The 26,313-nt window shown below is 42.2% G+C and overlaps 1 protein-coding gene across 1 annotated transcript; it reads right to left on the bottom strand.

Moving 5' to 3' along the window:
• LOC138954411 (uncharacterized) lies at positions 1–26,038 on the bottom strand. The gene is made up of 12 exons (XM_070326270.1): positions 25,893–26,038; positions 22,483–22,582; positions 9,502–9,787; positions 8,691–8,921; positions 7,281–7,441; positions 6,498–6,657; positions 6,009–6,103; positions 4,644–4,893; positions 3,854–3,937; positions 3,318–3,421; positions 2,971–3,206; positions 1–1,780 (listed from the first exon to the last, which is right to left on the bottom strand). The coding sequence occupies exons 1-12, from the start codon at positions 26,033–26,035 to the stop codon at positions 1,480–1,482; spliced, it is 2,151 nt and encodes a 716-aa protein (XP_070182371.1). The 5' UTR covers positions 26,036–26,038; the 3' UTR covers positions 1–1,479.
• Positions 26,039–26,313: the final 275 nt, after the last annotated feature.

Raw genomic sequence — 26,313 nt, 5'->3', positions numbered from 1 at the left:
TTTTGTTTAACGTTCCTACAACCATTATGGCTATCAGGCACAGATCTTAGTTAACATGGTGGTCTCGGTTTTTAAAACTAGTTTCGTTTAGGTCTACCCCAGTAAAAAATGAAGATGGTTCTGAAAAGCTTTTGTCTTTTCACAAGTGTTACATCAAATCTTGTTTACAATCTTGAACTCATTGAAAAAGTTAAAAATCGTGTCCGGGGGGGGGGGGGGACGTCTGGTATAAAGGAATGGAAACAAAAGAGAGAATAACTCGACTTATAGAGACAGCACCCTTGGAACATTGACATCCATAAAGAACATCAGCACCAATAAAAACCCAGAGATATTCATTCCCGCTTCGGTAATTACCCTGATTTTTGTCCTATCAGTGTGTTTGCCAGACATGGCCTTTGGGGTAGTCTTAATGGCCTCAAATATGGTAACAGAAGGTTACCTATAATCATACCGAACCTCAAGTGACACAAAGCTGACCTTGACAATCAATAGTTCAACTCAACAATAGTTATTCATGACAAATGTTTAACCTCATGACATTTTACACAACAACACTCATGAATGGAAAAATGGTTAGGACGTACACAGTTTGAAATAGGCACATTATATCAGTAATTTGTTTTTGAACAAAATCGACGCGGGTGTACTCAGTGAAATTACAAAAAGATTATCTACAATTTCATTAAAAGGTTCCTAAAAACAAAACTGATACTCATTATTACGTGTAACAGATAACACACGGTATTGCTTTGACATCACACTGAACTTACGAATTGTTCATGAATTAATATTGTGAAATATTGATAATTTCAGAGGTTATTGCACATTATTTTGGTTGGCAATAGGTGTGCTTATTAATACGGATACTGATGTGATTTTACATTTCTTTGTTGTTTTGAATTGCCTTAAGTATCTTTTACTAAAATGTATGTTTTTTGTCTTAGATACGTCTCAAAACTTATTAATGTACTCATTCAATGGACAATAGTTTTTGTTATTGTTATTGTATTATCATACCTAAATTCACTTAAGACAATCCGCCTCGAAAGGAGAACATAAAACCCCACTAAATTTGCTAATTACACAAAGGCCAGTTTAAGCAGTAACCTGACTATAAGAAAAAATCCACAGCATAAATCTGAAAAATGAAAAAAAAGAAAGAAAACATGAAGCTGATCTTTGAAGCCAACATTAACATTGCCTCATAACAATACACACTGAAGAAAGAAAATGTTTTGTTTAAAATAGAATACTTTGAGACGTTATGTTCTGCCGATCCCATTCCCGCTCAAAATGAAATGCAAATACATAAGATTAAATAACATCTCATCACATCACAGGTCATTTAATTTCCAGGCATAAAAAAGCAAAGAGCAAAACAACAAAAATGTCCAGGAGTGCATTATTGCACAGGCAAACCCCTACAACCATCAGGTGCCCGGATGACAATTACGAAGACGCCATATTGAAACCCCATCAGCCAGAGGCGTTGCAGCTGGCAGGGATGGCAGCCTTGTTGGTGTCGACATGACCACACACTTTGGTCGCTGGGTCGAAGAAGAGAGTGATGGGATGACATTCCTTTCTTGTCGCCTGCTGGTTGACACAGCGGTAGTAGGCGTTGTGGTCGCATGGATCGGGCAAGTGGGTGTCAGAGGCAGAGCAACTCACTGCTTGAGTCGCCTTCTTGATGCAGGTGTAGTGACTCTGAGACCAGATGGAGCCCGTGCGACAAGGTTTCACGCAGGCGTTGCCCGAAGCATCACACTCGATGAACCTGCAAATCATATGAACAACACAGAATGAACACAGAGGATTTGTCCGACTCGTCACATTCGACGGGCGAAGTGGCGCAGTGGTAAGACGTCGGCTTCCTAATCGGGAGGTCGTGAGTTCGAATAACGGTCGCTGCCGCATGGTGGGTTAAGAGTGGAGATTTTTCCGATCTCCCAGGTCAACTTATGTGAAGACCTGCTAGTGACTTAACCCCCTTCGTGTGTACACGCAAGCACAAGATCAAGTGCGCACGGAAAAGATCCTGTAATCCATGTCGGAGTTCGGTGGGTTATGGAAACACGAAAATACCCAGCATGCCTACCCAACGAAAGCGGAGTGAAGCTGACTGCTCTCAGAGTAGAGTTTGGGGAACCCAAATGGGCAAAACGAGCTCACACGTCACCAGAATTTCTGGAACGCTGAAGAAGAAGAAGAAGAAGATGAACCTGCAAATCATATGAACAACATAGAATTAACACAGAGGATTTGTCCTACTCGTCACACTCGATGAATCTGCAGCTCATAACAATGAGCAACATAGAATGAACACAGAGCATCTGTCTGTTGATCCCGTGTCAGATGGAGGACAGGGGACAATGCTTCACACAGGCTTTGCGGGACTATAGTCACATTGAATGAACCCAAATATCATAATTATGAACTTCACGGAATTAACACAAATAATTCATGTTGCCATGTGTGTTGTGATCTAGATAAGCATGAACATTATACCAGTGTCTGAGAGTTATTGTAGAATTCGTGCAATGGCCCGTAAAGTAATCCAGCGACCACATAAAAGACACGACTCCAGGCTGTACCGAATTCGTCACAGTGGGTGAACCCCAATTATGTACAAGCTTTACTGTATCAGCGAAAAGAAGTTCACCAGAGAAACTCGGACTAATCTAGTCTGCAACTGGAAGATTGAGGAGAGGAAGATTATTTTTTTCATTAATTGTGTCGATAAATAAGGCAACAACACTTTCCGAATGTAAGATCAAATCGACACTGTGGAGTGAAAGTTTAACATAACAAACTAGTGAATGATAATTGCGTCGGATGATACGATTTCTACTTTAGAGTTATGAGTTTATGATGACACCAACAGAACATTTAGTAACGAATACACATAAGCTTACTAATTAAAGTTACTGAATATGAGGTAGAAGGCACTATATTCAAAAGACTCACTTGGTTTCATCGGGGATGTATGTGTGAAAGAATTTGTCGTTAGCCACAGCATTAGCGGTGCAAGGGTTTGCAACAGAATTGGTAAGAGGCGTTTGACAAATCTTAGAGGGTGTCGGGGTTGGCTTTTCTGTGACTGGTGTTTGATCAGGGGAGGTAAATCCACACTCGCGTGTCTGGGTGTTGAAAGTGACGCCCCCTGGGCAGAGCGTGATGTAGTAGCGGCCCTTTACGTCACACTGAAATCGTCAGAACCAGGGTATCAGTGTACGATCTGAGGTTAAAGTGGAAGTGAAACTTATGGCGAACCATACATGAAAAATGAAATAAAGCCAAACATAATATCTTACCTGCAAGAACTTGGTGGGGTCATAGGGGTAGGGGTGTCTCAACAGATCCTCCTCCAGATTGCTGGTCGTGCATGGGTTGTCAACAGGGTAGTTGGCATCGTCACCTGCAAGACCGACATTCAGATCACTCACTATACTCTCTGCAGATACTTTTCGAGTACAAGTAGTGGGATCTATATTCTCATTTAGAATAAGACAATTCAATTCGAAACAGTACGAGGCTGGTAACAAACACTGTTTTTGAAAAAAATAAAAGGAAGAACTCGCATATATATTCACTCTCACTCGACTAATCAAGTAATCAAGCAAAAATAGAAGAAAAACAATATTTTGGAAAAAAGAGTGGGAGCTAATGGATTGTCCAAAACTCTATTATGCAATTTATTAAATCATTTAAAAATCATTACTGTTAAAATAATGAACTGCTGACAGACAACGGAAGGAAAAACAATCCATCTATCAAGCCAAACACTCATGTATACGCATCCACGCTTGCATGCGTGCATTCATCCGTTCAAATCATCCCAAGGACTGACTTTTTTCACACAGATTGGCCTTGACCACATCATTGTTGACGCAGGGCCGACGGACACCGTCTTCCTCACAGACCACTGTGATATCTGAGAGAGAAAACAACCACAGGGATGACGTTGCCGCGTTGATAGCAATATGTCCACTAAATTAGCGGTAACTAGTACAAGATACAGGAATTTAAAGTCGGCAGCCCGTTATGAAAACCAAATGTTGTTTCGTTTGGTCAGTTCTTCCTGTCAAATTCAATGTAATTACTGTGTTTTAGACTTAACATGGCTGGTTAATCGTACCAGCTAGTGACTGGTTTCTGTAAGCATCAGAATTCATACTTGTACAGAGATAACGGTTTGGACAATGGCTTGTGCTATCACTAAACCGATATACTCATTACGCATTATCCAAATAAGCGGTTTTATACATCTATTTAATAGTAAGATGTTATTGTATGCCAATAATCTCCTCATCTCCAGATGTAGACCAAAACTGACAAGTACAACCTCTTTAAAAAAACAACAACACTTCAGCATGTTATACTACCACAGGTGAACTACTGCTGGTGTTACTGCTGATGTATCCTCTACATTACTTCTCTTATTACATCTAAATGTACTACTAATAACAATTGACGATGTCTACATCAATTGGGCTCCACTGTCATTGTAGAGTATTATTGTTTTGTCATACCTCCGTCTCATCTACTCTGCAATCTTCCTCCACCACGACCGACACCACCACTACTGACCCCCCCCCCCCCCCCCCCCCCCACCACCGACACCACCACCATCTGCTTACCTCTTGTGCGGACCACCTCTAGGGTCCAAGAGTAGTCGCTACAATTCCTCAGGGCGGCAGCGGAGGCAGGCAGGCGTGTTCCGACCACTGAGATGAACAGCGTAGTTCCGCTTGGCAGAGTTTCCGTCAGGGTCAGTGTAGCCGGGGCATCAGGCGTTGCGCGGTATCGGTCATCGTACACAGCCGGACCAGGCTTGGGGTCAGTGGTGGACACGTAGATGTTCAGGATTCCGCAGGGCACCGAAGCGACCTGTGGGAGAAAAGAAGAGGTGAGGTTGCTTTTTAAGTTTTTTATCGTTTCTTCAGAAGGTATTGCTATCCGAGACCGATGCGAGTTTGTTTCCTGTTTCAGTTCCCATGGCAAGCTCCATATTAAGTCACATTCAGGTCTATCATTGCAACATTCTAAGAGTCCATCAGTTTCACATTTTTACAGGTGCTGTTAACTCCTGCTTGTCTTAGAGTCTCCAACATAAAGAACACCTTCAAGTCTTTCTTTGGCATCGTGACCAAAATATAACTGCCCTGAAAGGCCAATTTCGATTGGATACATGTTACTGGTCTCATGGGAGAGGTAGGTTACACCAAAGGTGCCATGTAGACATACCGTGTACCATGTACAATAGCTTGCGGCGCAGAGTGCATGCGATACCCGAATTACACCTTGATAGAGCCGAACGTGAGTGACTTTGGGCAAAGGGAAATCAATAGCCTACAATTATAGCCTGGAGGTTTGCAAAAGGATAAGTAAGAGTCATATAGCAACCAGACCTCATCAACAACAGTTCTCACAAGCTCACGGATATCTTCTCAAGCACATAAAAAGCTAGGAGGGCCAATAGTTACTCCTGTGGACGTGTAGTGACAAGGGGTACAACCGCGTTGCCGAGCCACACGTGCTAAACAAAACCAGCAGAAAGAGACTGTTACGCTGGAACATACCAAGGTGGACATTGTAGAGGGAATGCTGTACTTGCCCAAATAGATCAGACCTTATAATACCACATTAGCTCTATAGATCTACTGTAAGACAGGTGAGTCTTTTTTTAATTCTATTTCTGTGCTTGGCTGGGTTTCCTTGTTTTCTTCTTCTACTGTACGATGGAGTTAAGTTCTTCACAATCTTCTTATTTTCATTATCTGTTCAAACATCAAACATTGGTAGCCGTATATTGGTTGAAGACACGTTAAAAACCAATATCAAACAAACCATCATGAATACATAAGCCACAATACGCACTCAGACAGACAGGCAGGATGGTATGCAAACAACAAAACAGATAAAAAGCAAACAGACAAACAGACAAATAGACAGACTGACAAACAAACGCTATCTCTCTCCTCTCTCTAAATTAATTGACTTACAATGGTTTTGTTTGTTTGCACTTTCGTCTCGATTTCCTTCGTTGTTGTGTTTTTTGTCAGGGTCCCATTCACATTATCGTTGAACTTCAAGTTGGCTGCAAAAAAACACCCAACACAGATATATTTGATAACAAAAAGGTTAGGATGCTGAGAAGAAGACGAGATTAAGAATCGTTCCTGTTTCCTGCTTTTCGCTAATAGGGTCTGAGGATCTAGCACGGCCACCAACATCGAACGCAGAAGAAGAAGAAGAAGCTAATGTTATGTTGAAGCATATTATCTTGCCTTTTACAAGTTCTGGAAGCATTGCCAATTACAATCAAAAAGGAGAAGAATAAGAAGCAGAAGAAGAAGAAGAAGAAGAAGAAGAAGAAGAAGAAGAAGAAGAAGAAGAACGAAATGATAAAATGCATCGATAACAAAAAAAATATTTGGTTTTTTTTAAAGCTAGAGCATCTTAATATGTCAATCGTTCAACATGTAATTCACCGTCACAAGTGCTCTTCTGGATCTCAGCGATGATGGACTGGATGTGGTCAAAAGAGGTCAAGGTCAGAACGTGGGAACAGATTGGTTCACTGGCTGCAGCCTTCAGTTCCCTTCGGTTATAGTTACCAACTCCAACAGCGAAAACCGTCGTTCCTTTGTCCTGTCAGCAAAAATGCCAAAATATATGCTTGGATTTGTTTCAACACAGATGTAAAGGCTACTACTATACTTCATGCACATTTTTTTTTATACACATTCATAACTTCAAATCTTGCCTACATGATTCTCGCATCCATTGTCTTACACCCTCAACCCTTGATAGGACGGAATATAATCCGGTGAACAACGTGGGAAAACGTCGCCAAGCCAAACGTAGTCTAAACAACTGTGTAAATACATGAGGATGAAAGTCGCTTGTTCATTTCAATGCTTGTTATTCTCTCAGGTGCCAGGGGAAAAGGTTCCGTACAACTCTCGCTTACTCTATTACACATGTCGTATGCATAAAGAGCGATTACTTCCCTTTGGTTATTTGCTATGTGTAAATACAAACAAAGAAAAAACACTAACAAAAGGAGGAGGGTATGACAAAAAAGGAGACGAAATTAAAGAAGAAAGAAGAGGAAAAAGCAAAAAAGGCCGGGGCGAATGAAGATAAGTCGGTGGAGGAGATAATGAGCACGTTAAAAAAGAAGAACAAAAACAAGAACAAGAGGAGGAGGAGGAGTGAGAAGAAGGAGACAACCAAAAAGAAGACTATTTACATGACCACGAAGAAAATACCTTCAAAGCGTGTGCAGACTGATTTGTAGCATAAAAGTGAGACTGGCCATCAGTGACAAGGACAGCCACCTTCTTAGCATCACTTCTCGCACCAGCAGATGAATTGTACAGAGTAATAGCTGCCTGGTCAAGTCCTACTGCCGTGTTCGTACCTCTGTCCACTGCAATCCCCAAATGTTAAAACAAATCTCATTGTAATATTTACAAATTCAGATTAAGTTGAGGTTTAGACTTAAATACTCACTGTATTTCTCAGGTGATCCGGTTTCATTCGTGATTTTAAGCATTGGTTCTCGTTAATCACCTCTCAACAGATTTGAATTTACAATGACATCTAAACACATTTCATTTGCTTTGAAGGTAACAAAAATCCCAGCTGCCTTCTGGCTGATGTGATTAGAACGACAAGATGGAATGAGTTCTCGAACCTACAGAGAGGCGCCAAAAGTATGGCACATTGAAAAACGTACATTTTCAGCGTCACAACAAAACAATACACTCAAAGTTAAAATCAATAACGAAGAGATATCATAAGTGCCAAAACATGACGACATTATAGTATTTTGTTACTCAACTCTCAACTCTCAACTCAACTCAAATGGCTTCAATTTATGTATTCTTTCAATTAGTACGTCAACAGGCGTTCGGTAGACTTGATGCTGGGTAGTCAGTGCAGCAAGTTGCTAAGGCGTTTGTTAAATTACCACTGTCTTTTGCCTGTATTGTCGTTTTCATGCCAACAACAGTACCCACGTCTTGCTAAGAAGTGGTAGACTCCGAGTTACAGAACCACGTCAAGATCGCCATTTTGTTCATTAGCACCAGCGAGATCTACTCGAAACTGCCGCCAACACAACCCATAACTCAATCGGCGTGCATGGACAACCCGTCAGTGTCTATCGGCATCCCGTGACGTCCTGCTCGCCATCGCCTTGATCGCCTGACCTGGGCCTAGCAGCATGCCCACTTCACCATCAGGACTGGCACAACATGCTATCACCCTAATGACCTTTTTGGGATGCTTTCTGTTTTGGTTATTTCGTTTCATTTGTATTGTTAGCTCGAAATAATGAATTCAACATTAAATTCATGGGTAACCCAACAACAATGCAGCATTTACTATTTCTCTCACTTCTTCAAAGCATTAAAACTCTTCCATATACAGAAGATAACGGTTTTCGTACACATCAGGATCAGACTTTGGGTTAGTGGTGGACATAATTATAGATGTTCAGGATTTTGCAGATTGTCCTTTTCCGTCAGTGATGAAATTACATGTATATTACTCTATAATAATGAAAAGGCACATTAACTACATGTGGTCCTTTTGAAGTTATATATTACCACAAAGCACTGAGAGTATTACGTAGTAGTCATTTGGACATTTAAAGTAAGAATAAAATAACTTACGTTTAGGCGTAGTCAACATTTTACTACGGGCCTGCATATTCGTGGTGTAGTCGTTGAAGTCAAAATGAACCACAACAGTGGTACTGTAGACGATATCGGCAACACGCACGATTGAAACGTCCATGGCATCGATGACGTCAGCAGCGAAGTTTAGCATCAGCTGATAGTCGGAGTTCCCGACGCTGCCAGAACTGTCCAGTATAAAAACCAGGTCAAGTTTGTCGTTACATTCTGAAATGAAAAAGTGTACGTCAAGTTAATCGTGGAAAACATAACAAAAACTTTGAACTGAAAATAAGAAAGATAAAACCAATGTGTACCAGTGTACCTTCCTTTTTCCGACCTATGAACGTTTTTGCTTTTTTCATGTTGATTGCATAATTTAAAAGCTCGGCATAACAATAAGTGGAGTAACTGTTTTCAACCGCATTTTTGATATTAGACTTCGCTTGACTTCTCGTCATACTGTAACACTTGTTGTTATTGTATCGAAGGTTCTCCGCCAGTCAACTTTCCTCAGTAATTTACAGTGTGGCAATCTAGCAGTATATTTAATCAGAATGCCCAGTAAGGAAAATAAGCCCAAAAAATAACAGAGTGCAGTAAGTAAGAAAGAAACTACATCTCTGAAACTGAAATTCTGTTTTAACTCTTAGAGTAACACATACAAGTTAAGTGCATTTTACTTCAGCGGTATGTTTATATGATTGGAAATGTAATTAATGCAAACGAAAACAGCTGTGATTTGCTTCTGTGAAAAGATGTGTCGACAGAAAGCTGTTTCAATCCTCAATCGTCTCCGAAATGTTACCTATTTCAGTCACTGCACCGGCATTGTTGATGAAAGTCTTTCTCTGCTCGCCGTACATTTCCAGCCACAGATCTGCCTGTTCAGTGATGTTGCCCGGCATAGTTCGAGACCCCAAGGTCAGCAGAGTGGACAGAGCCGCGGCCAAACCAGAATAAAGCGGTTTGCGCAGGTCAGACCACGTGACAGCCGGCCAGTCAATACCAAAGGAGGATGTGATGTTATTGCAAGCTGATTGGATGTAGACGTTGGAGCAAGCTTTGGTTGCATCGAACATGGTTTCGTTGACCTGTAAAAGAGATGTTTACATGAGCCAAGCCAAGCTCTGTCGATTACCAGTAGTTCAACAGATTTTGCGTTAGAAATAACGGGAACGAAATTGTCAACAAGTTATTCTTGCAGTTTTTGTTTTGTTTTGTTTTGTGTGTGCATTTGACAGACTTTCGTAAAGAAATGAAGCTATTGCTTCGTCATTGCAACTTAGTACGACTGCATGGACACCGCCACCAAGTGGCCGATTCTATTGAATGCATCCATATTGCCTTCGCGTTGATAGCAGTTTGCAAACACCGAGCGGGACCACTCGTAGCAGATGGTAGAAACCAGAAGTTGCCCGATTCCAGTGTTGCTCTCCTCTAGCACCATTATCGGACAACCGCGCTAATCCGACAGAAAATGTGATTATCCGTATAATGCTGCGTCGCGCGCCCAAAACAAATAACGGTTTTGGGTGTGACGAAAAAAAGAACAGGGCCGGAGTGAGCAGTTCTTCCTCCCCCATTTAAAAAATATGACACTACCAGCATGTTCCCGCATATTGAGCAAGAATTTTTTGTTTGGGCAAATCGACGTTGCAGTTCCGGAGCAAATGATCAAAATTTCTTTGCGAATTTGCGTTCAAACGTGTTTTTCCCCTAATATAACGATGCACAGGTCGAACATATGGCAAAGAACAAATCTATGGTACTTCGAAGAAAGAAGAATAACAAAATTCTTGTCCAATACGACTTGCAATTTACCGTGTGCGCTGTAAAATCTCCCTACCTTCAAAGCAGACGAAAAGCAGACATCTTCATTTACTTTCAAGGGAGAAATCGTTGGTCATAAAGTCTTGCAAGACCCAAACATACTTCTGCACGCTTTCTTTTCTTTTCATATTCAGTTGCTTCGCAAAAATGAAGTGTCATTGGTTTTCTCAACTTGTCAAGTCAGTCAAAACGACCGCAGAACACAGAACTGGGAAATGACACTGATTGAAATAGGAAAGATCTCCGATGACGAAAGTATAAATTACGTCATCTGGTCACACCTATCTCGAGAACTAAGCGTCGCTCAGAACCAGCGCCCTTCTATTAGTGAACAGCTCAGATCATGGGTCAATAAAGTGTTACACAGATGGTCAAAATTAAAGTACAAGATATTGCACTGGAAGTGGAACTACACTGTTGCTTAGTGTCTGTATAATGAAGCTACAAGGTGAAAATAGAAAAAGAAAAACACGATTCTTGACTTTGATGGGCTTTTTCTGCTCGTAAGCACACATTCTTCTACTCATCACAGCATGCCCCATTATTGAGTTTAAAACACCAATTAAATTTGTTTTGAATAAAACTCACAATTTTACAATAAGAATTTAGAGACCTGAATCAATTAGGTATATCCTACTTAGTTTGACTTTTGCAAAACTAAGTAATTACACATTTAATTGAATCAGTCAGACAGACGGAGACATAGAGAGACAGACAGAGGGCAAACAGAAATCTGAGAAAGAAACCCCTTTAAAAATGTTACCATGTTTGAAATGAAACATCGCAAGGTGAAGCCATAATTCATCACCTTTCAGTATGACGTCATGAGCGTGTTCCACACTTGAAATGACGTGTTTTTATCATGTTGTCAGCTGCACGGAGCTTGGAAGTATAATTTCCATTCAACGATCCGAGTTTGTTAAGTTTTAGCCTATTTTCAACGTCAAACACCATGAAACTATATATATTTGGAATCAGAAAATGGTAAGGAATAGATAGAAGTTGTTTTTAAGTGTCTTTTTTCATAAATAAAGATAGTGGTTATTTATCGGTTTTCTTCATTTTTAAGCATAATTATCAATACAAAACAACAAAACTATATAGTTTTAGATACAGGACGCAATAGGGAATACACCAATATAAATTTTTTGTTTCAAATATTAGTTTTTAAAAATTTGAAAAAATGACATATTTCGAACAAACATTTCAATAACAAAACTTTAAGTGACCAAACTGAAATGCAATCCCATAATCCGGCCTAGATCTGAGATTGTGTGATAAGAAATTCGATCAAATTGATGAAAAACTGTAACTGTGAAAGTGCTGCCTCGACCTTTTGGCAAACGGTAAAATATGACGTCATCAAACTGTCCTATCAATAAACGGAAAAACCTTCTATGAGAAAATCCAGTCAAAAATATCCATATTAAATTTCATAAAGATCCACTCCGTAGTTTTTGAGATATGATCTGCAGTGTGAAAAAACGCCCATAACGCCCAAAACGCAAACTCATTTGTCATGATTTGGTCGTGTTCTGCTGATACTATAATGTTTTTCTTTCCTAAAACACACTATAATAGTAGCCTTTCCCAATGTCTATGCTAAAACTGACTTGTCTGTGTTGTCAATGATTTTGCTACAGTGTGAGAACACAATCTCACGCCCATAACGCTGTGACACGAAAACTCATTTGGTCGTGTTCTGCCGATACTGTAATGTTTTTCTTTCTTAAAACACACTATAATAGTAGCCCTTCCCAAATGCAATGCTAAAAATGACTGGTCTGTGTTGTCAATGATTTTCTGCGAGAATGCGATCTATCTGTTTGTCGCAAAGACCGTGTGACACGAAAGTTATGAGCGGAAGACAAATCTGCTGAGTGCAATTACGTTTCAGAAGATAGTTGGTTAAAACAGTTTATCACTCAGACACGCAAAGGAACACTATAACTTTATTATTCAGGCCATATTTGCTTTCCTTTGTCATGTATGAAAGTACTGGCCTTGGTTGAAGAAAGTGACCTGTCGCTGTGCAACAAATTTGTCGCCATTTTCCGCCGTGTTTTGTAAATAAAACGTGTTTACTACCCACACATACAAAACGATGCTGTTGGTTCTTTTTATTTTCTTATTGTTTGATTCATGCTTAGCAGTTTAGTATGCTTTGTTTTCTTCTCAATTCAATGGATGGCTATAAAATAAGCATTTAAATGTGAAGGTGTTAAAATTACCCATGATCTGAGCTGTTCACAGTAGTAAAAGAATACTCACATAATGTTTGGATTCTGAAGCATACGTGGTGATCGTTTTTCGAAATGTATCCATGGGACGCAGTAATCCAAGAATAAAGTCTGGTTTTTTTCTTGAAGACGTCAAATTATGGCGTAAGAGGGTTCGACGTCACGCGAAGGAATTACAACAAGTCTCTTGACTTGACTTACTTGACTTATTCCTGTAGACTCCCTGTGGAGCATAGGGCCGCAACAACTCCTCGCCAACGCACCCGGTTCTGGGCAGCTCCTTTCAGTCGGGGCCATGTCGTGCCAGCTGCCTTTGCCTCACTTTCAATTGATCTTTTCCAGGTCTGCTTTGGCCGCCCAACTTTTCTCTTTCCCTGTGGGTTCCAATCCAGGGCCTGTCTGGTAATGTTGTCGTTTGGCTTCCGTAGGGTGTGTCCAATCCATCCCCACTTTCGCTTCTTGACATCCTGGCTGATGGGCTTCTGGTTGGTTCGCTTCCACAGGTCGGCGTTCGAAATCTTCTCCGGCCATCTGATGTTGAGGATGTGCCGCAGGCACCTGTTGACGAAAGTCTGGAGCTTCCCTGTGATGGTGTTGGTCACTCTCCAGGTCTCTGATCCATACAAGAGGACTGCCTTCACATTGGTGTTAAAGATTCTGATCTTACTCCGGAGGGACAGTGCTTTGGAGTTCCAGATGGGTCGCAGGGTGTTAAAAGCGTGTCTTGCCTTGTTGATACGACTCTTGACATCATCATCTGCCCCGCCGTCCGTACTAATTACGCTCCCGAGGTACGTGAAGTGGTCTGTCTCCTTGAGGGTCTCTCCCTGCAGCTGGATAGGAAGGTTCTGCTTGTTGTTCATCTTCATCACCTCAGTCTTCTGTCTGTTGATCTTCAGGCCTGTTTTTTCAGCTTCTTCACGGAGTCTTGTCAGCTTTGCTTGCGCGTGTTGCTGTTTGTGGGAGAGGAGGCCAACATCGTCTGCAAAGTCAAGGTCTTCGAGCTGTTTGGCGAAAGTCCACTGGATTCCCGTGTTGCTGTCCATGGTTGTCCTTCTCATGATCCAGTCAATGACCATCAGGAAGATGGTCGGCGACAGCATGCAGCCTTGTCTCACCCCTGTCTTCACTACAAATGGGCTGGTCAGCTTGCCATTATGGATGACTTGGCAGGTTGAGTCCTCATATAGATGTTGGATGATGTTGATGAACTTCTGTGGAATACCGTAGTGGTGCATCAGCCTCCAGATGGTCTCCCTGTCCACACTGTCGAAAGCCTTTTCAAAATCCACAAAGGTCATGTACAGGGGTGACTGCCATTCCATGGATTGTTCGACGATGATGCGCAGGGTAGCTATGTGATCAGTACATGACCTGTCTCGGCGAAACTCTGCTTGCTCCGATCTCAGTCTCTTGTCCAAGGCCTCCTTCAGTCTGTCCAGCATGACTCTGGTCAGGACCTTGCTTGGAATAGATAGGAGCATTATTCCTCGCCAATTACCACACTGAGAAAGGTCTCCCTTCTTGGGTAGTTTGACCAGGTATCCTAGCTTCCAGTCCGCCGGAATTTCTTCCTGTTCCCATATCTTGTGTAGGAGGGGCTGTAGCATCTCTGCAGACAGTGTTGGGTCTGCCTTCAGTGCCTCAGGGGGGATCCCGTCCGAGCCTGCCGCCTTTCCACTTTTCATCTTCCTGATGGCCTTGATGATCTCTGCTTTGGTTGGCGGACCGGTGTTAACATGGAGCTGTTCAGTTGCTGGTGGTATGTCCGGAGCAGTGGGTGGGGGTGGTCGATTCAATATCTCCTTAAAATGTTCTTCCCAGCGAGATCTTTGTCCTGCCTCATTCGTGATAATCTTGCCACTCTTATCCTTCACCGGTTTGCTTGGGTTGCCCTGTTTTCCTGACAGCGTTCGCGTTATTTCATACAGCCTTTTGGTGTTGTTATGTCTAGCTGCTGTCTCTGCTTCATCTGTCAAGTCATGCACAAACTGTCTCTTGTCTGCTCTTGCACTTTTCTTGACTTGTCTGTTGATGTCCCAATACTGCGCTCTGATCTCATCTTTTTCCTGTTGGTCTTGGCATCTGTTGAGTTTCTGTTTCAGTTCTCCCCTCTCTTCTATCTTGGCCCATGTCACTGGTGTCAGCCATTCTTTGTGTTCTCTCTCCTTCTTTCCCAAGACTTCAGTGCACGTGGTCTTCCATGTCTTCTGAAGTTCTTCCCAGTGTTGTTCAACTGTTGTTTCCGTTAGTTCTGCCAGGGCCTCAAATTTGTTCCTAACTTCGCAGTTGTATCCTTCTCGTTTCCCGTTATCTTTCAAAAACTGCACGTTGAACTTGTAGTGTGGTCTGCCTGACGAGTCGCTGAATGCTCTCAGTTTGGTCTTCATCGTTGCCACTAGTAGCTGGTGATCTGAGGCTACGTCTGCTCCCCGTCTCGTTTTGACATCCAGCAAACTTCTTCTCCATTTGCGTGCTACCGTTATGTGGTCTATCTGGTTGTCTGTCTTTCCATCTGGCGAAGTCCAGGTTGTCTTGTGGATGTTCTTGTGTGGGAAGATGGTGCCTCCAATAACAAGGTCGTTGAAGGAGCAGAAGTCAGAAAACAGCTCTCCGTTTTCATTGCATGTGCCAATGCCATGCTTGCCCATGATGAGCTCTTTGTCTTTGTTGTTGTCTCCCACCTTTGCGTTCAGGTCTCCCATGACGATCTTCATGTCCCTTCTTGGCGTACGATCGAGAAGGGACTGTAGGGAGCTGTAAAATTCTTCTTTTGCGTCTTCCTCCGCGATGTTGGTTGGTGCGTAGCACTGAATGATGGTGAGCTTCCTTCCTTTGGAGTTGAATCTGGCAGACATAAGTCTTGAGGAGACCGGCTCCCATGCCATGAGTGATCTTGCGGCCTCCGGTGTTAACATCATCCCTACTCCTTGGGTGTGGTGGTGGTCCAAGTCTTCGTGGCCTGAGTAGATGATGGTCTCTCCTGATGTCAATTTAGACTGGCCGCTTCCGTTCCATCTTGTTTCGCATAAACCGAGGACTCTGATGTTGTATTTCCTCATTTCTCTTGCCACTTGAGCCGATTTTCCGCTCTCATATAGGGTTCGGATGTTCCAGGTCCCTATTCTGGTTTTTGCCTTTGTCGACAGAAGGTTTGTCGGCGTCCTGGCTTCCCGTAGGCTTTCACCAGCACGCGTCATGAGCTCTTCTAGAGAGGAACCTTCCTGACTGGGCTGTTGTTGGTTTGTTTTTGTTGCGGTTTCTGTAGCAAGTTGGTTTTTTGGCGGGGTGGAGTTGCTAACCCCACGCCCAACCCTCCTCCTTTGTCCGGGCTTGGGACCGGCTGAAAGACCTTTAGGGTGCATCCAGGCGGAGTTACAACAAGTCTCGGTCATTGTTATTCAGAGCGGCCCGAGACTAGTTTCTTCCTCAAAATCGGCCATTTTCACGTGCGAGTGAGTAAGCGGAAGTGGTAATGTTGAACCGCGTTATGAAACGTAACGCAAGTGTGACAGCGATTTCATAAGCACATTTCATAAGGCGATGCATTAAGTGGGTGTCACACTTGCGTTACGTTTCACGGCTTGTGCATCGCCTTATGAGATTTGCTTATGAAATCGCGGTCACACTCTTATGAAATTTCATAACGCGGTTCAACATTACCACTTCCGCTTACTTACTCGCACGTGAGAATGGCCGATTTCGAAGAAGAAACTAGTCTCGGTCCGCTCTGAATAACTATGACCGAGACTTCTTGTAATTCCTCGCGTGACGTCGAACCCTCTTAAGCCATAAATAAAGAATACTACATGGCTTGCTGTGTCGTACCAGATTTACACGAGTTGTTTTTTGAAATATTGAACTGCGAGCGAAAGCGAGCTGTTCACTATTTGAAAAAGCAACGAGTCGGAGTGTAAATCTGGTCCGACATAGCAAGCCATGTAGTATTCTGTTTATCCTACATACTGTACTTACGTGTATTTTACTGAAAATGTCTTGCAGACGAGGCAGCTAAATTGAAGACGCTTGTTTTGGAACCTCTATCTCTTCTAAAGCCTCGTGCAATCTATTACGTCAAAGCAAAGAAAGGTTACTCTGAAAGTGTGGCGTGACGTGTTAGTTCTAAAGATTCATCGAGGGTAATTAGCGAGCGCAATTTTTGTTTCTATAATAACGTTTGTCTCGGTGACTTTGGCATCATAAGCAGTGGAAAAACAGGTCCCTGCCAGACTTGCTTGACATGACCTCATTTACATGATATACACACGTGTGATTTGAACGATTATTATCTCACGGGTGTCTCTCTCACGTATGTAGGTTAATTTGACGTCTTCAAGACATAACCCTGATTTTTCGTCTGGACTACTGCGTCCTATGGATACATTTCGAAAAATGATCACCACGTATGCTTCAGAATCCAAACAAAGTGTGAGCATTCTGCTACTAACTGTACGGATAATCACAGTTTCTGTCGGATTACCGCGGTTGTCCGACGACGGTGCTGCGGGAGAGCAACACTGATATCGGGCAACTCCCCGTGCACAGACGAACAGTCGGCCGACTGGCATCTCGTTCGTGAAACCCAATTCTGTTGGATTACTGTATTTCACAGGTTCTAGCCCCTACCTCCCATCTCCCCCCTCTACCTCCCATCCTACCCCTCTCTCCCATCTCCCCCCAAGCATCTAACTCCCATCTCCCTCTCTCTAACCCCTGCCTCTCATCCTACGTCCCCCCCCCCCCCATCCCTGCCTCTTATCCTAACCCCTTCCCTAGCCTCCTTTACCCCCCTCCCCCCAAGAAAAAGGGGTTGGAGGCTGAGAGGAGGAGAGATCAGCGCATCATCCCATTGCTTCCCCTCCGTCTTTATTGATGGCCGCAGGAGCGACCATCTACTCTAATGGGTTGGGAGAGGTGACATGACTCGTTTGTTACCGTTCTCACGAGATCAGTTACTTTTTGATGGCCGCTGCCATAGGAAGGTGACATTGAGGAACACGTGACCTATCGCCACTGGCGGCTTCTATTTTGTTGAAACCAACTGGCGGCTTCCATTTTGTTGAAACCAACTTTGTCATCTGTGCTGTTCCGGAAATGAGCTGCGCTTTTTTGGAATTCAAACAGTATCATGTCACTGTTGTCCCATTTGCGATGTTTCGGAAATGAGCTGCACCTCGTCTGTCTGTTTATAGCAACACACACTGTCTGTCACGTACACTCCACGCAAGTCTCTCCGTCTCTCCCTCGCTCTGTCTTCGTGTCTGTGTGTGTATCTGTCTCTCTCTCAATCTCTTTCTCTCTCTTTGTCTCTCTCTCGATCTCATGCGCTCTCTCTCTCTCGAGTCATTTTCTCTCACCCGGTGTTCATTTATCTGTTTCTCCGTCTCGAGTCACTCTCTGTCTATCTGTCTGTCTGTCTGTCTGTCTCTTTCTCTGTCTCTGTCTCTCTCTGTCTCTGTCTCTCTCTCTCTGTCTCTCTCTGTATGTATGTCTTTGTCTGTGTCTCCCTCTGAGTCTCTCCGCCTCTGTCTTTCTATGTGTGTCTCTGTCTATGTGTGTGTGTCTCTCTCTCTCTTTGTCTCTCTGTCTCTGTCTCTCTCTCTCATCCGACTCCTGGCACACAGGTCAAAGCAGAGGTGTCAGTCTTGTGTTAATTTGAGTGCACGTGTACCCAGCAGGAGGGGGGTGATTCGGGTCAGAAGTGGGGTAAGCACTTTGGTCTTCAGTCTTTGGGTTCTTGCTTTCAGTGGAGAAGATGCCAACACGAAATTGCACTATGCTCTACTATTTATTGTCCTTGTCTATCGGACACGAAGAAGGGAAGCTACAATCGCCCCAGGCCGAGTCACCGAGTTGACATGATCAGTACACAGCTTCACGGTGTGCATGTCATGTTATACATACCAGCTGATGGTTGAGTCCAAAACTAGTGCGGTGGCTAATGACAGCTGCCGTGTATAACCTCATTCATTGAGAAGATTAGCAAAGCCATATATACTCTTTGTTTCCTGAGCCTGGACCATTGAGACGGTTACCTCATAGATCTGTTCATTCTTCAGTTTGTCGGTGTCAAAAGTTATACCCCCATTCCACACAACCGTTCTAGGTCCCGTTCCCGTACCAACCAAGGACGGCTGCCACAACAATGGAACGCTGCGCAAACGGCCGTTTTTGGCATCTTTGAGCAGCGTCTGACCATAGTGGCAGCCGTCCTTGGTCGGTACGGGAACGGGACCTAGAACGGATGTGTGAAATGTGGGTATGACAACTCAGTGTGTGAAAGCGCTACCGTTGCGTTACCGTTGTTTTAAGTTCCTTTAACGATCCAAGCGTTCCGTTACCGATGTGTTGAGGTTCCATTACCGTTCATTCTGATCGGGAGGAGAACGGCTAAACATTTGAACATGCAGCCGAAACTCAACCGTCCCTACCGACCCTACCGTTCAAAGCAGTTCCGTTTACGATTATTTACGTTCCATTGCGGTTCTCTCCCGATCCCTCCCGTGCCCGCATTGTTCCTTGGTCGGTACGGGAACGGGACCTAAAACGGTTGTGTGGAAAGGGGGTATAAGACTCGACCACTTGGCGTATGGTGGAGACAGCTGGAAGATCTCTGGATATAATTGAAGAGGAGTAGTCTTCCTTTTAGAAAATGTGTACTCTGCCTTGCAGATTAGAAGTTTGTGCTGTCGGGGCTGGGTAAAGGGAGTGGCCGGGGAGGGGAAGGGAGGGGGAGTGGGTAAGAGAGGGGTAAGAGAGACGAAAAAGGAAACTGGACAGAGAAAAGTCACTGCCTGAAGCATTCAATAAAGCCAGAAAAAAAAGAAATTACGACATGCAGGTTTTCAATTCATACTTTGGCAAAGTATCTGCACAAGCATGTGTGCCTCTGTGAGTTTGTTCGTGGCTGCTTTCATGGGGTGCCTGTATCCTCAGGAATTTGAGGATTTCTTTTATCTCTCTTTTTCTGACACCGTTGATTTAACGTCATTTTTACAGTACAGTTTTTGTTTCCTTTCAGTTGTAAGTTGTAGTAGTTTGACCTTATTGTTTTAGTACAAGTAGAGCTCGTTCACCAGTAGCAAAGACTCACTCAGTCCGTAAGTGTGTCTGAGTGTGTGTGATGGGGGGGGGGGGACCTCTGCCGTGACCGGCCACCTGCAATGTACGGACAGGTTTGCACTGGCCCTATGGTGTCCGTTCATGAGAGGGACTGCTGTAGCAGTAAAACTAGTGTGATACATAAGTAATCAATGTATCCACTTGACTATATTCACAACAGGGACTTATCACTCTTCTTTGCATGTTTTTATGCCTACGTATTTTCAAATACTCTGCAACACATGTAACCCAAATACAACATGCGCCCGTACAATACCGCTTCTTTTATGAAAACATTGCTTCGGCCATGTTGATTTTAATCAACCAATTTTCTTGTTAGATGGGTGCAAGGGGATGGGACGGTTTGCCAGAACCTCCTCTCTCGTTTCTCATAGCGAGATGGGAACACAGCGAACCTTCACATCTCTATACTTCCCTTCATCTCAATGAGATGTCATAATTTCTGTCATAATTTCTTTCTCTCTATTTTCGTTACAACCAGGCAATATTTAGTTATGTATTTCGGTAGAATGGTAATCAAGATGAATGTGTATTTGTGTTCGTGCGCGCGTTCTTTCACTCTTTGAATGATTCACAGAGCGAAAGTACGCAGATTGCATTTTTTAGATGATATCCCCACATGTTTATGTGTGTTTTTCGGTTATTGCGACTATACTTTCTTATTATTTTTTTCCTGACTTCTTTCTCTGTCCTTGTCTCTGTCTGTCTGTCTGTCTGTCTGTCTCTATCAGTCTCTATCAGTCTCTCTCTCTCTCTCTCTCTCTCTCTCTCTCTCTCTCTCTCTCTCTCTCTCTCTCTCTCTCTCGCTCGCTCGCTCGCTTGCTCGGTACACACGTTAATACAGCTGGTGAGAGATAACCGGACGTTCATTGAACTCGATTGACTGAATGGTTAATCACATGCTCCGGCGTTTTTACATTTGGTCAATTTGTATTTGGGAGTCGAGACGAGGAGGGAGCCGCGCGCGTGTGCGAGTGTGTGTGTGTGTGTGTGTGTGTGTGTGTGTGTGTGTGTGTGTGTGTGTGTGTTTGTGTGTGTGTGTGTGTGTGAGTTAGACCCCTAAACTTCAATTTGTCATCTGGATGTTTGCTTTTTGCATGGTCTATGCCATTTTTTGAAAATCTCAAGCCACAAGTACAGTACCAGCAGCTGATTTTGATATTCATACACAAACTGCGTTATGCTGAAGAAAAAAGTATACTCCGTGTGAGAAAAATGACACTCGTGCGATTGCCGCACACACGCACAAACATTACTCGCCCCGCTTTCAGTCCTGCCCCCTTACTTTCTACAAATAAATGCATTGCCTTTGCGTTTTTCTCTGGGACATGGGTGGGGCTGGGTGGGGTGGGGGATGAGAATAAGACGTGTATGGGAATGTGTCGATATGATATATCCGGATTTCCATCTAGCATACAGATGTTCACGATCTAAACATGCTAGATCCGTTTCTGTGCACGAATTAAGCACATACCGTACAAACTGAAGGATACAGAAGAGTTCACCCACTGGGAATGGAAGCTTACACTAAGTTTTGTGAAGGGGGGTTTGGCACCGTATCCCAAAATGTGAGGGTACTGTTATGAAAGGCCTTATTGTGTCGCAGTGCGTCATTGTACAGCAAAACCAAAATAACACAACACAGGGGATACATGATGCAATATTGTGAATGTAAACTTGTTTTGGCGTGTGCAGTGTACAATTGCAGGGAAAGGTATAAATGGCCGAAATGTAACCAATAATGCCGCACTTCCCACCAACAAACCTACTCTACTTTCACACGGAGCTGCATTTAGGAGTATCTATACATCACGTTTTATGTAACTGTTAATCGATTTACTTGCAATTTAGCCAACAAAATATGTCTTTAATGCAGCAACATGCCTGCATCTGTTCAAGAAATTACTGTGAGACAAAGATCAGAAGGCGATAGGCATCAAACCAGGTGTACACCTTCCACGCTGCTAAATTTAACTGTCAAGCCAGTGTTTGTAACATCTGTATGTAAGCTTTCCGCCATTGTGCCATCATATTTGAACGCCATTCTTTTTGTTGAAAGAAACATTCGTGGGGAACATTTCTTCGTGTTTCTCTGGTTAACATCATGGTAGTTTTAAAAAGTGCAGTTTTCTTTAGTTCGATTGTTTTTTTGAGGGAAAGACGTTTAAATCACGTTGTACCCACACTACAAGTTGAGTCGGACGAATTGCAACCGAGCAACTCCAACTGCAAGGTATGCCATTGCCCTTTTATTTTGAACTTTTTTTGGATTATTCTTGTGAAGTTCGCCTACTTATTGGTTTTAGAAAGCCCACTAGGTATCCCTCTTTTGAATACATGATTTGGTTCAAATCGGTTGATAATGTGATTTGCGCTTGCTCACTTCAAAAAGGGGAGGTAACTGGTTAGAGTACAAAGACATTTTCTGGCAACGTGACCATGCCGAAATAGCTAAAAGTATTTGAAATGAAAAATCAAACATCAAAAGAAAAATATAATAACACGGAAATTAATCAAACGACTACACAAGTAGACAAACAAAACACGACATTTTATGAGGCAGTAAAAGACAATAAATTATAGAAACAACAGACCCGCCAGATGCCTCCATTAACACCAGAGCTCGCAGTGCCGTCACGTGACACGACATGGGCCACACGACGCAGGAACAAACGGTCTTCAGAAAAGACACATCTGTGTAATGAAATGCAAAAAAAGGTAAGATTGTTTGATTGTTTGACTGGGCATACATTGTCATAATAACAACAAACATTTTGCAAGTGCGTCAGCTTTCACGAAATATATTTATAGGAGTACTGTTTGTTCTCAAGAGATCAAATTTAGATTGTTAAAACTCTCATTATTCTATTCATCACTGGAGATCGAGTTAAGTAGAAAAACAAGCAGCGTGAAGCGAAATCAATACATTTAGTCAATCTTAATAAAACTGCCGAAACCCTTTGGCCGAGACGGGGCGGACACATTGTCTTGGTAACACAAATGAACTGCAATTGCATAAAACGGATTTTCTTGATTTTTGAGTTTACTTCCTATCCAAACACAACATTATCTTTCTATTTTTGGATTCAAGAGAGAATTATGAATACGAAGCAATCTTTCTTAAAGGCATATGTACGCGCTCCCGTGTTTACAAAGTGTAGTTTGCCCATAATCGATGTCAAACGCACCATAAGACCATATAATGACGATATGTCACCATGCGCGGACCATAATACATGCATTACAGCTTGTTCTAGCCTCTGAAAAAGTGAGGATGTCAACAAAGACGCGGAGTTATTTCCCTTGCGTCAACGCTACCTCTGTTGGCAAATCTATAAATAGGACGATCTAGATCAAAATAAAAATTCAAATATCTCAACATTTAAGGGGTCCTAGACCACAATATCTTGCAGGGAACTTAATTTAGCATGTCTCCAGCTGTTGGTAAAGCAATTAGCGTGTATAGTCATCGAGTACATATGCCTTTAATTATGTTAGCTAAATTCGTTTCTAATCCAAATTTAGATCAACAAAACTAATTAAATAATTTGTAAGCTTTCGAGCCGAAATGCAATTCCATAGGCCGGACTGGGTCAAAGATGATTTGACCAACATTTCAATCAATTTGATTAAAAACTACGATTGCCACAGCGACGCCTGAACTTTTCTATATATAAAACAAGTCGCGTAAGGCGAAAATACAACATTTAGTCAAGTAGCTGTCGAACTCACAGAATGAAACTGAACGCAATGCAACGCAACAAGACCGAAAACTCGTAGCATCGTCAGTCCACCGCGCACGGCAAAGGCAGTGAAATTGACAAGATGAGCGGAGTAGTACTTGCGCTGAGAAGGATAGCACGCTTTTCTGTACCTCTCTTCGTTTTAACTTTCTGAGCGTGTTTTTAATCCAAACATATCATATCTATATGTTTTTGGAATCAGGAACCGACAAGGAATAAAATGAAGGTGTTTTTAAATTGATTTGGACAATTTAATTTTGATAATAATTTTTATATTTTTAATTTTCAGAGCTTGTTTTTAATCCAAATATAATATATTTATATATTTTTGGAATCAGAAAATGATAAAGAATAAGATGTACGTAAATTTGGATCGTTTTATAACAATTTTTTTTTTTAAATTTTCAGATTTTTAATGACCAAACTCACTCATTAGTTTTTAAGCCACCAAGCTGAAATGCAATACCAAACCCCGGCCTTTGTCGAAGATTACTTGACCAAAATTTCAACCAATTTGGTTGAAAAATGAGAGCGTCACAGTGCCGCCTCAACTTTCACGAAAAGCCGGATATGACGTCATCAAAGACATTTATTGAAAAAAATGAAAAAAACGTATGGGGATTTCATACCCAGGAACTCTCATGTCAAATTTCATAAAGATCGGTCCAGTAGTTTAGTCTGAATCGCTCTACACACACACACAGACAGACAGACAGACACACACACACACACACACACACACACACACACACACACACACACACACATACACCACGACCCTCGTCTCGATTCCCCCCTCTACGTTAAAATATTTAGTCAAAACTTGACTAAATATAACAAGTCGCGTAAGGCGAAAATACAACATTTAGTCAAGTAGATGTCGAACTCACAGAATTAAACTGAACGCAATGCAACGCAGCAAGACCGTATACTCGTAGTCCACCGCTCAAGGCATAGGAAGTGAAATTGACAAGAAGAGCGGGGTAGTAGTTGCGCTGGGAAGGATAGCACGCTTTTCTGTACCTCTCTTCGTTTTAACTTTCTGAGCGTGTTTTTAATCCAAACATATCATATCTATATGTTTTTGGAATCAGGAACCGACAAGGAATAAGATGAAAGTGTTTTTAAATTGATTTGGACAATTTAATTTTGATAATAATTTTTATATATTTAATTTTCAGAGCTTGTTTTTAATCCAAATATAACATATTTATATGTTTTTGGAATCAGCAAATGATGGAGAATAAGATAAACGTAAATTTGGATCGTTTTATAAAAAACATATTTTTTTTTACAATTTTCTGATTTTTAATGACCAAAGTCATTAATTAATTTTTAAGCCACCACGCTGAAATGCAATACCGAAGTCCGGGCTTCGTCGAACATTACCCGACCAAAATTTCAACCAGTTTGGTTGAAAAATGAGGGCGTGACAGTGCCGCCTCAACTTTCACGAAAAGCCGGATATGACGTCATCAAAGACATTTATTGAAAAAATGAAAAAAACGTCTGAGGATATCATACCCAGAAACTCTCATGTCAAATTTCATAAAGATCGGTCCAGTAGTTTAGTCTGAATCGCTTTACACACACACACACAGACAGACAGACAGACACACACACACACACACACACACGCACATACACCACGACCCTCGTCTCGATTCCCCCCTCTACGTTAAAACATTTAGTCAAAACTTGACTAAATGTAAAAAGAGCGAAATATGACGTCATCGAAGACATTTGTATAAAAAACAAACTTCTGGAAGAACTTTTGTGGAAAGTTCATGAAAATCTCTTCGGTACTATTTATTGAAATCGCTGTGCACGCGCGCGGACACACACACACACACACACACACACACACACACACACACACACACACACACACACACACCAACGCATGCATACGCGCCAACAAACACCCACACACACACGCACACACACACACATACACACACACACATACACACACACACACAAACATACACTCACATACGCACATTCACACACACACACACACACACACACACACACACACACACACACACACACACACACACACACACACGGACAACCAAATGGATAATAAAGTACATGAAATGAAATGAAATGAACAAGCGAGCATACGCCACCACCCTCGTCTCGATTCCGAGTCTATCTAAAACCCTTTACTCAAAGCTTTTATAAATTAAAAGCAGAGCTGGTGGGAGATGAAGAACTGGCAGAGAGACAGAAAAACACAGTAGAGGTCCTCATACCTGGAACGGATTCTCTGAACCACAGCGTCCACCACGGAGCTACCGACGGCCCCTGGCGTTGTGGTGGCGTCTTGACCTTGACCTTGACACAAGGTCATCACAGAGGTCACTACAAGGACCACAATCGTCGGAGAGATTTCCATTGCTATGAACTGAAACATGATAAATAAATAAATAAATATAAACAGTTATTAGATAAACAGGCACTCAAGAAATCTACTGAGAGGTAGATCGACTTATCAATTTACTGATTGACTGATTTGACTATACTTACCTTTTGATATAGTAGTGAACTGATACTTTAAAACAAATTTAATTCTAGCTAAGTCAAAAGACTCAGTAATTGTGTTTATAAAAGCCCGTTTTGATAATTTTGTTCTTGCAGAGAGAATTAACTTAAGCACATGTTCAATCCAAATAC

The sequence above is a fragment of the Littorina saxatilis genome, unplaced genomic scaffold (genome assembly GCF_037325665.1).
Source record: "Littorina saxatilis isolate snail1 unplaced genomic scaffold, US_GU_Lsax_2.0 scaffold_758, whole genome shotgun sequence".
Lineage (NCBI taxonomy): Eukaryota > Metazoa > Mollusca > Gastropoda > Littorinimorpha > Littorinidae > Littorina > Littorina saxatilis.
This window is presented reverse-complemented; position numbering and strand designations above follow the sequence as displayed.

What these genes read in the sequence shown, in the direction of transcription:
- LOC138954411 (XM_070326270.1), bottom strand. Translation starts at nt 26,035, where the DNA reads ATGGAAATCTCTCCGACGATTGTGGTCCTTGTAGTGACCTCTGTGATG. An exon ending in GTTCAGAGAATCCGTTCCAG is followed by an intron (nt 22,583 to 25,892) that starts GTATGAGGACCT and finishes TTCATTACACAG; the next exon opens with ATGTGTCTTTTCTGAAGACC. An exon ending in CCAGAAGAGCACTTGTGACG is followed by an intron (nt 6,104 to 6,497) that starts GTGAATTACATG and finishes GTTTTTTTGCAG; the next exon opens with CCAACTTGAAGTTCAACGAT.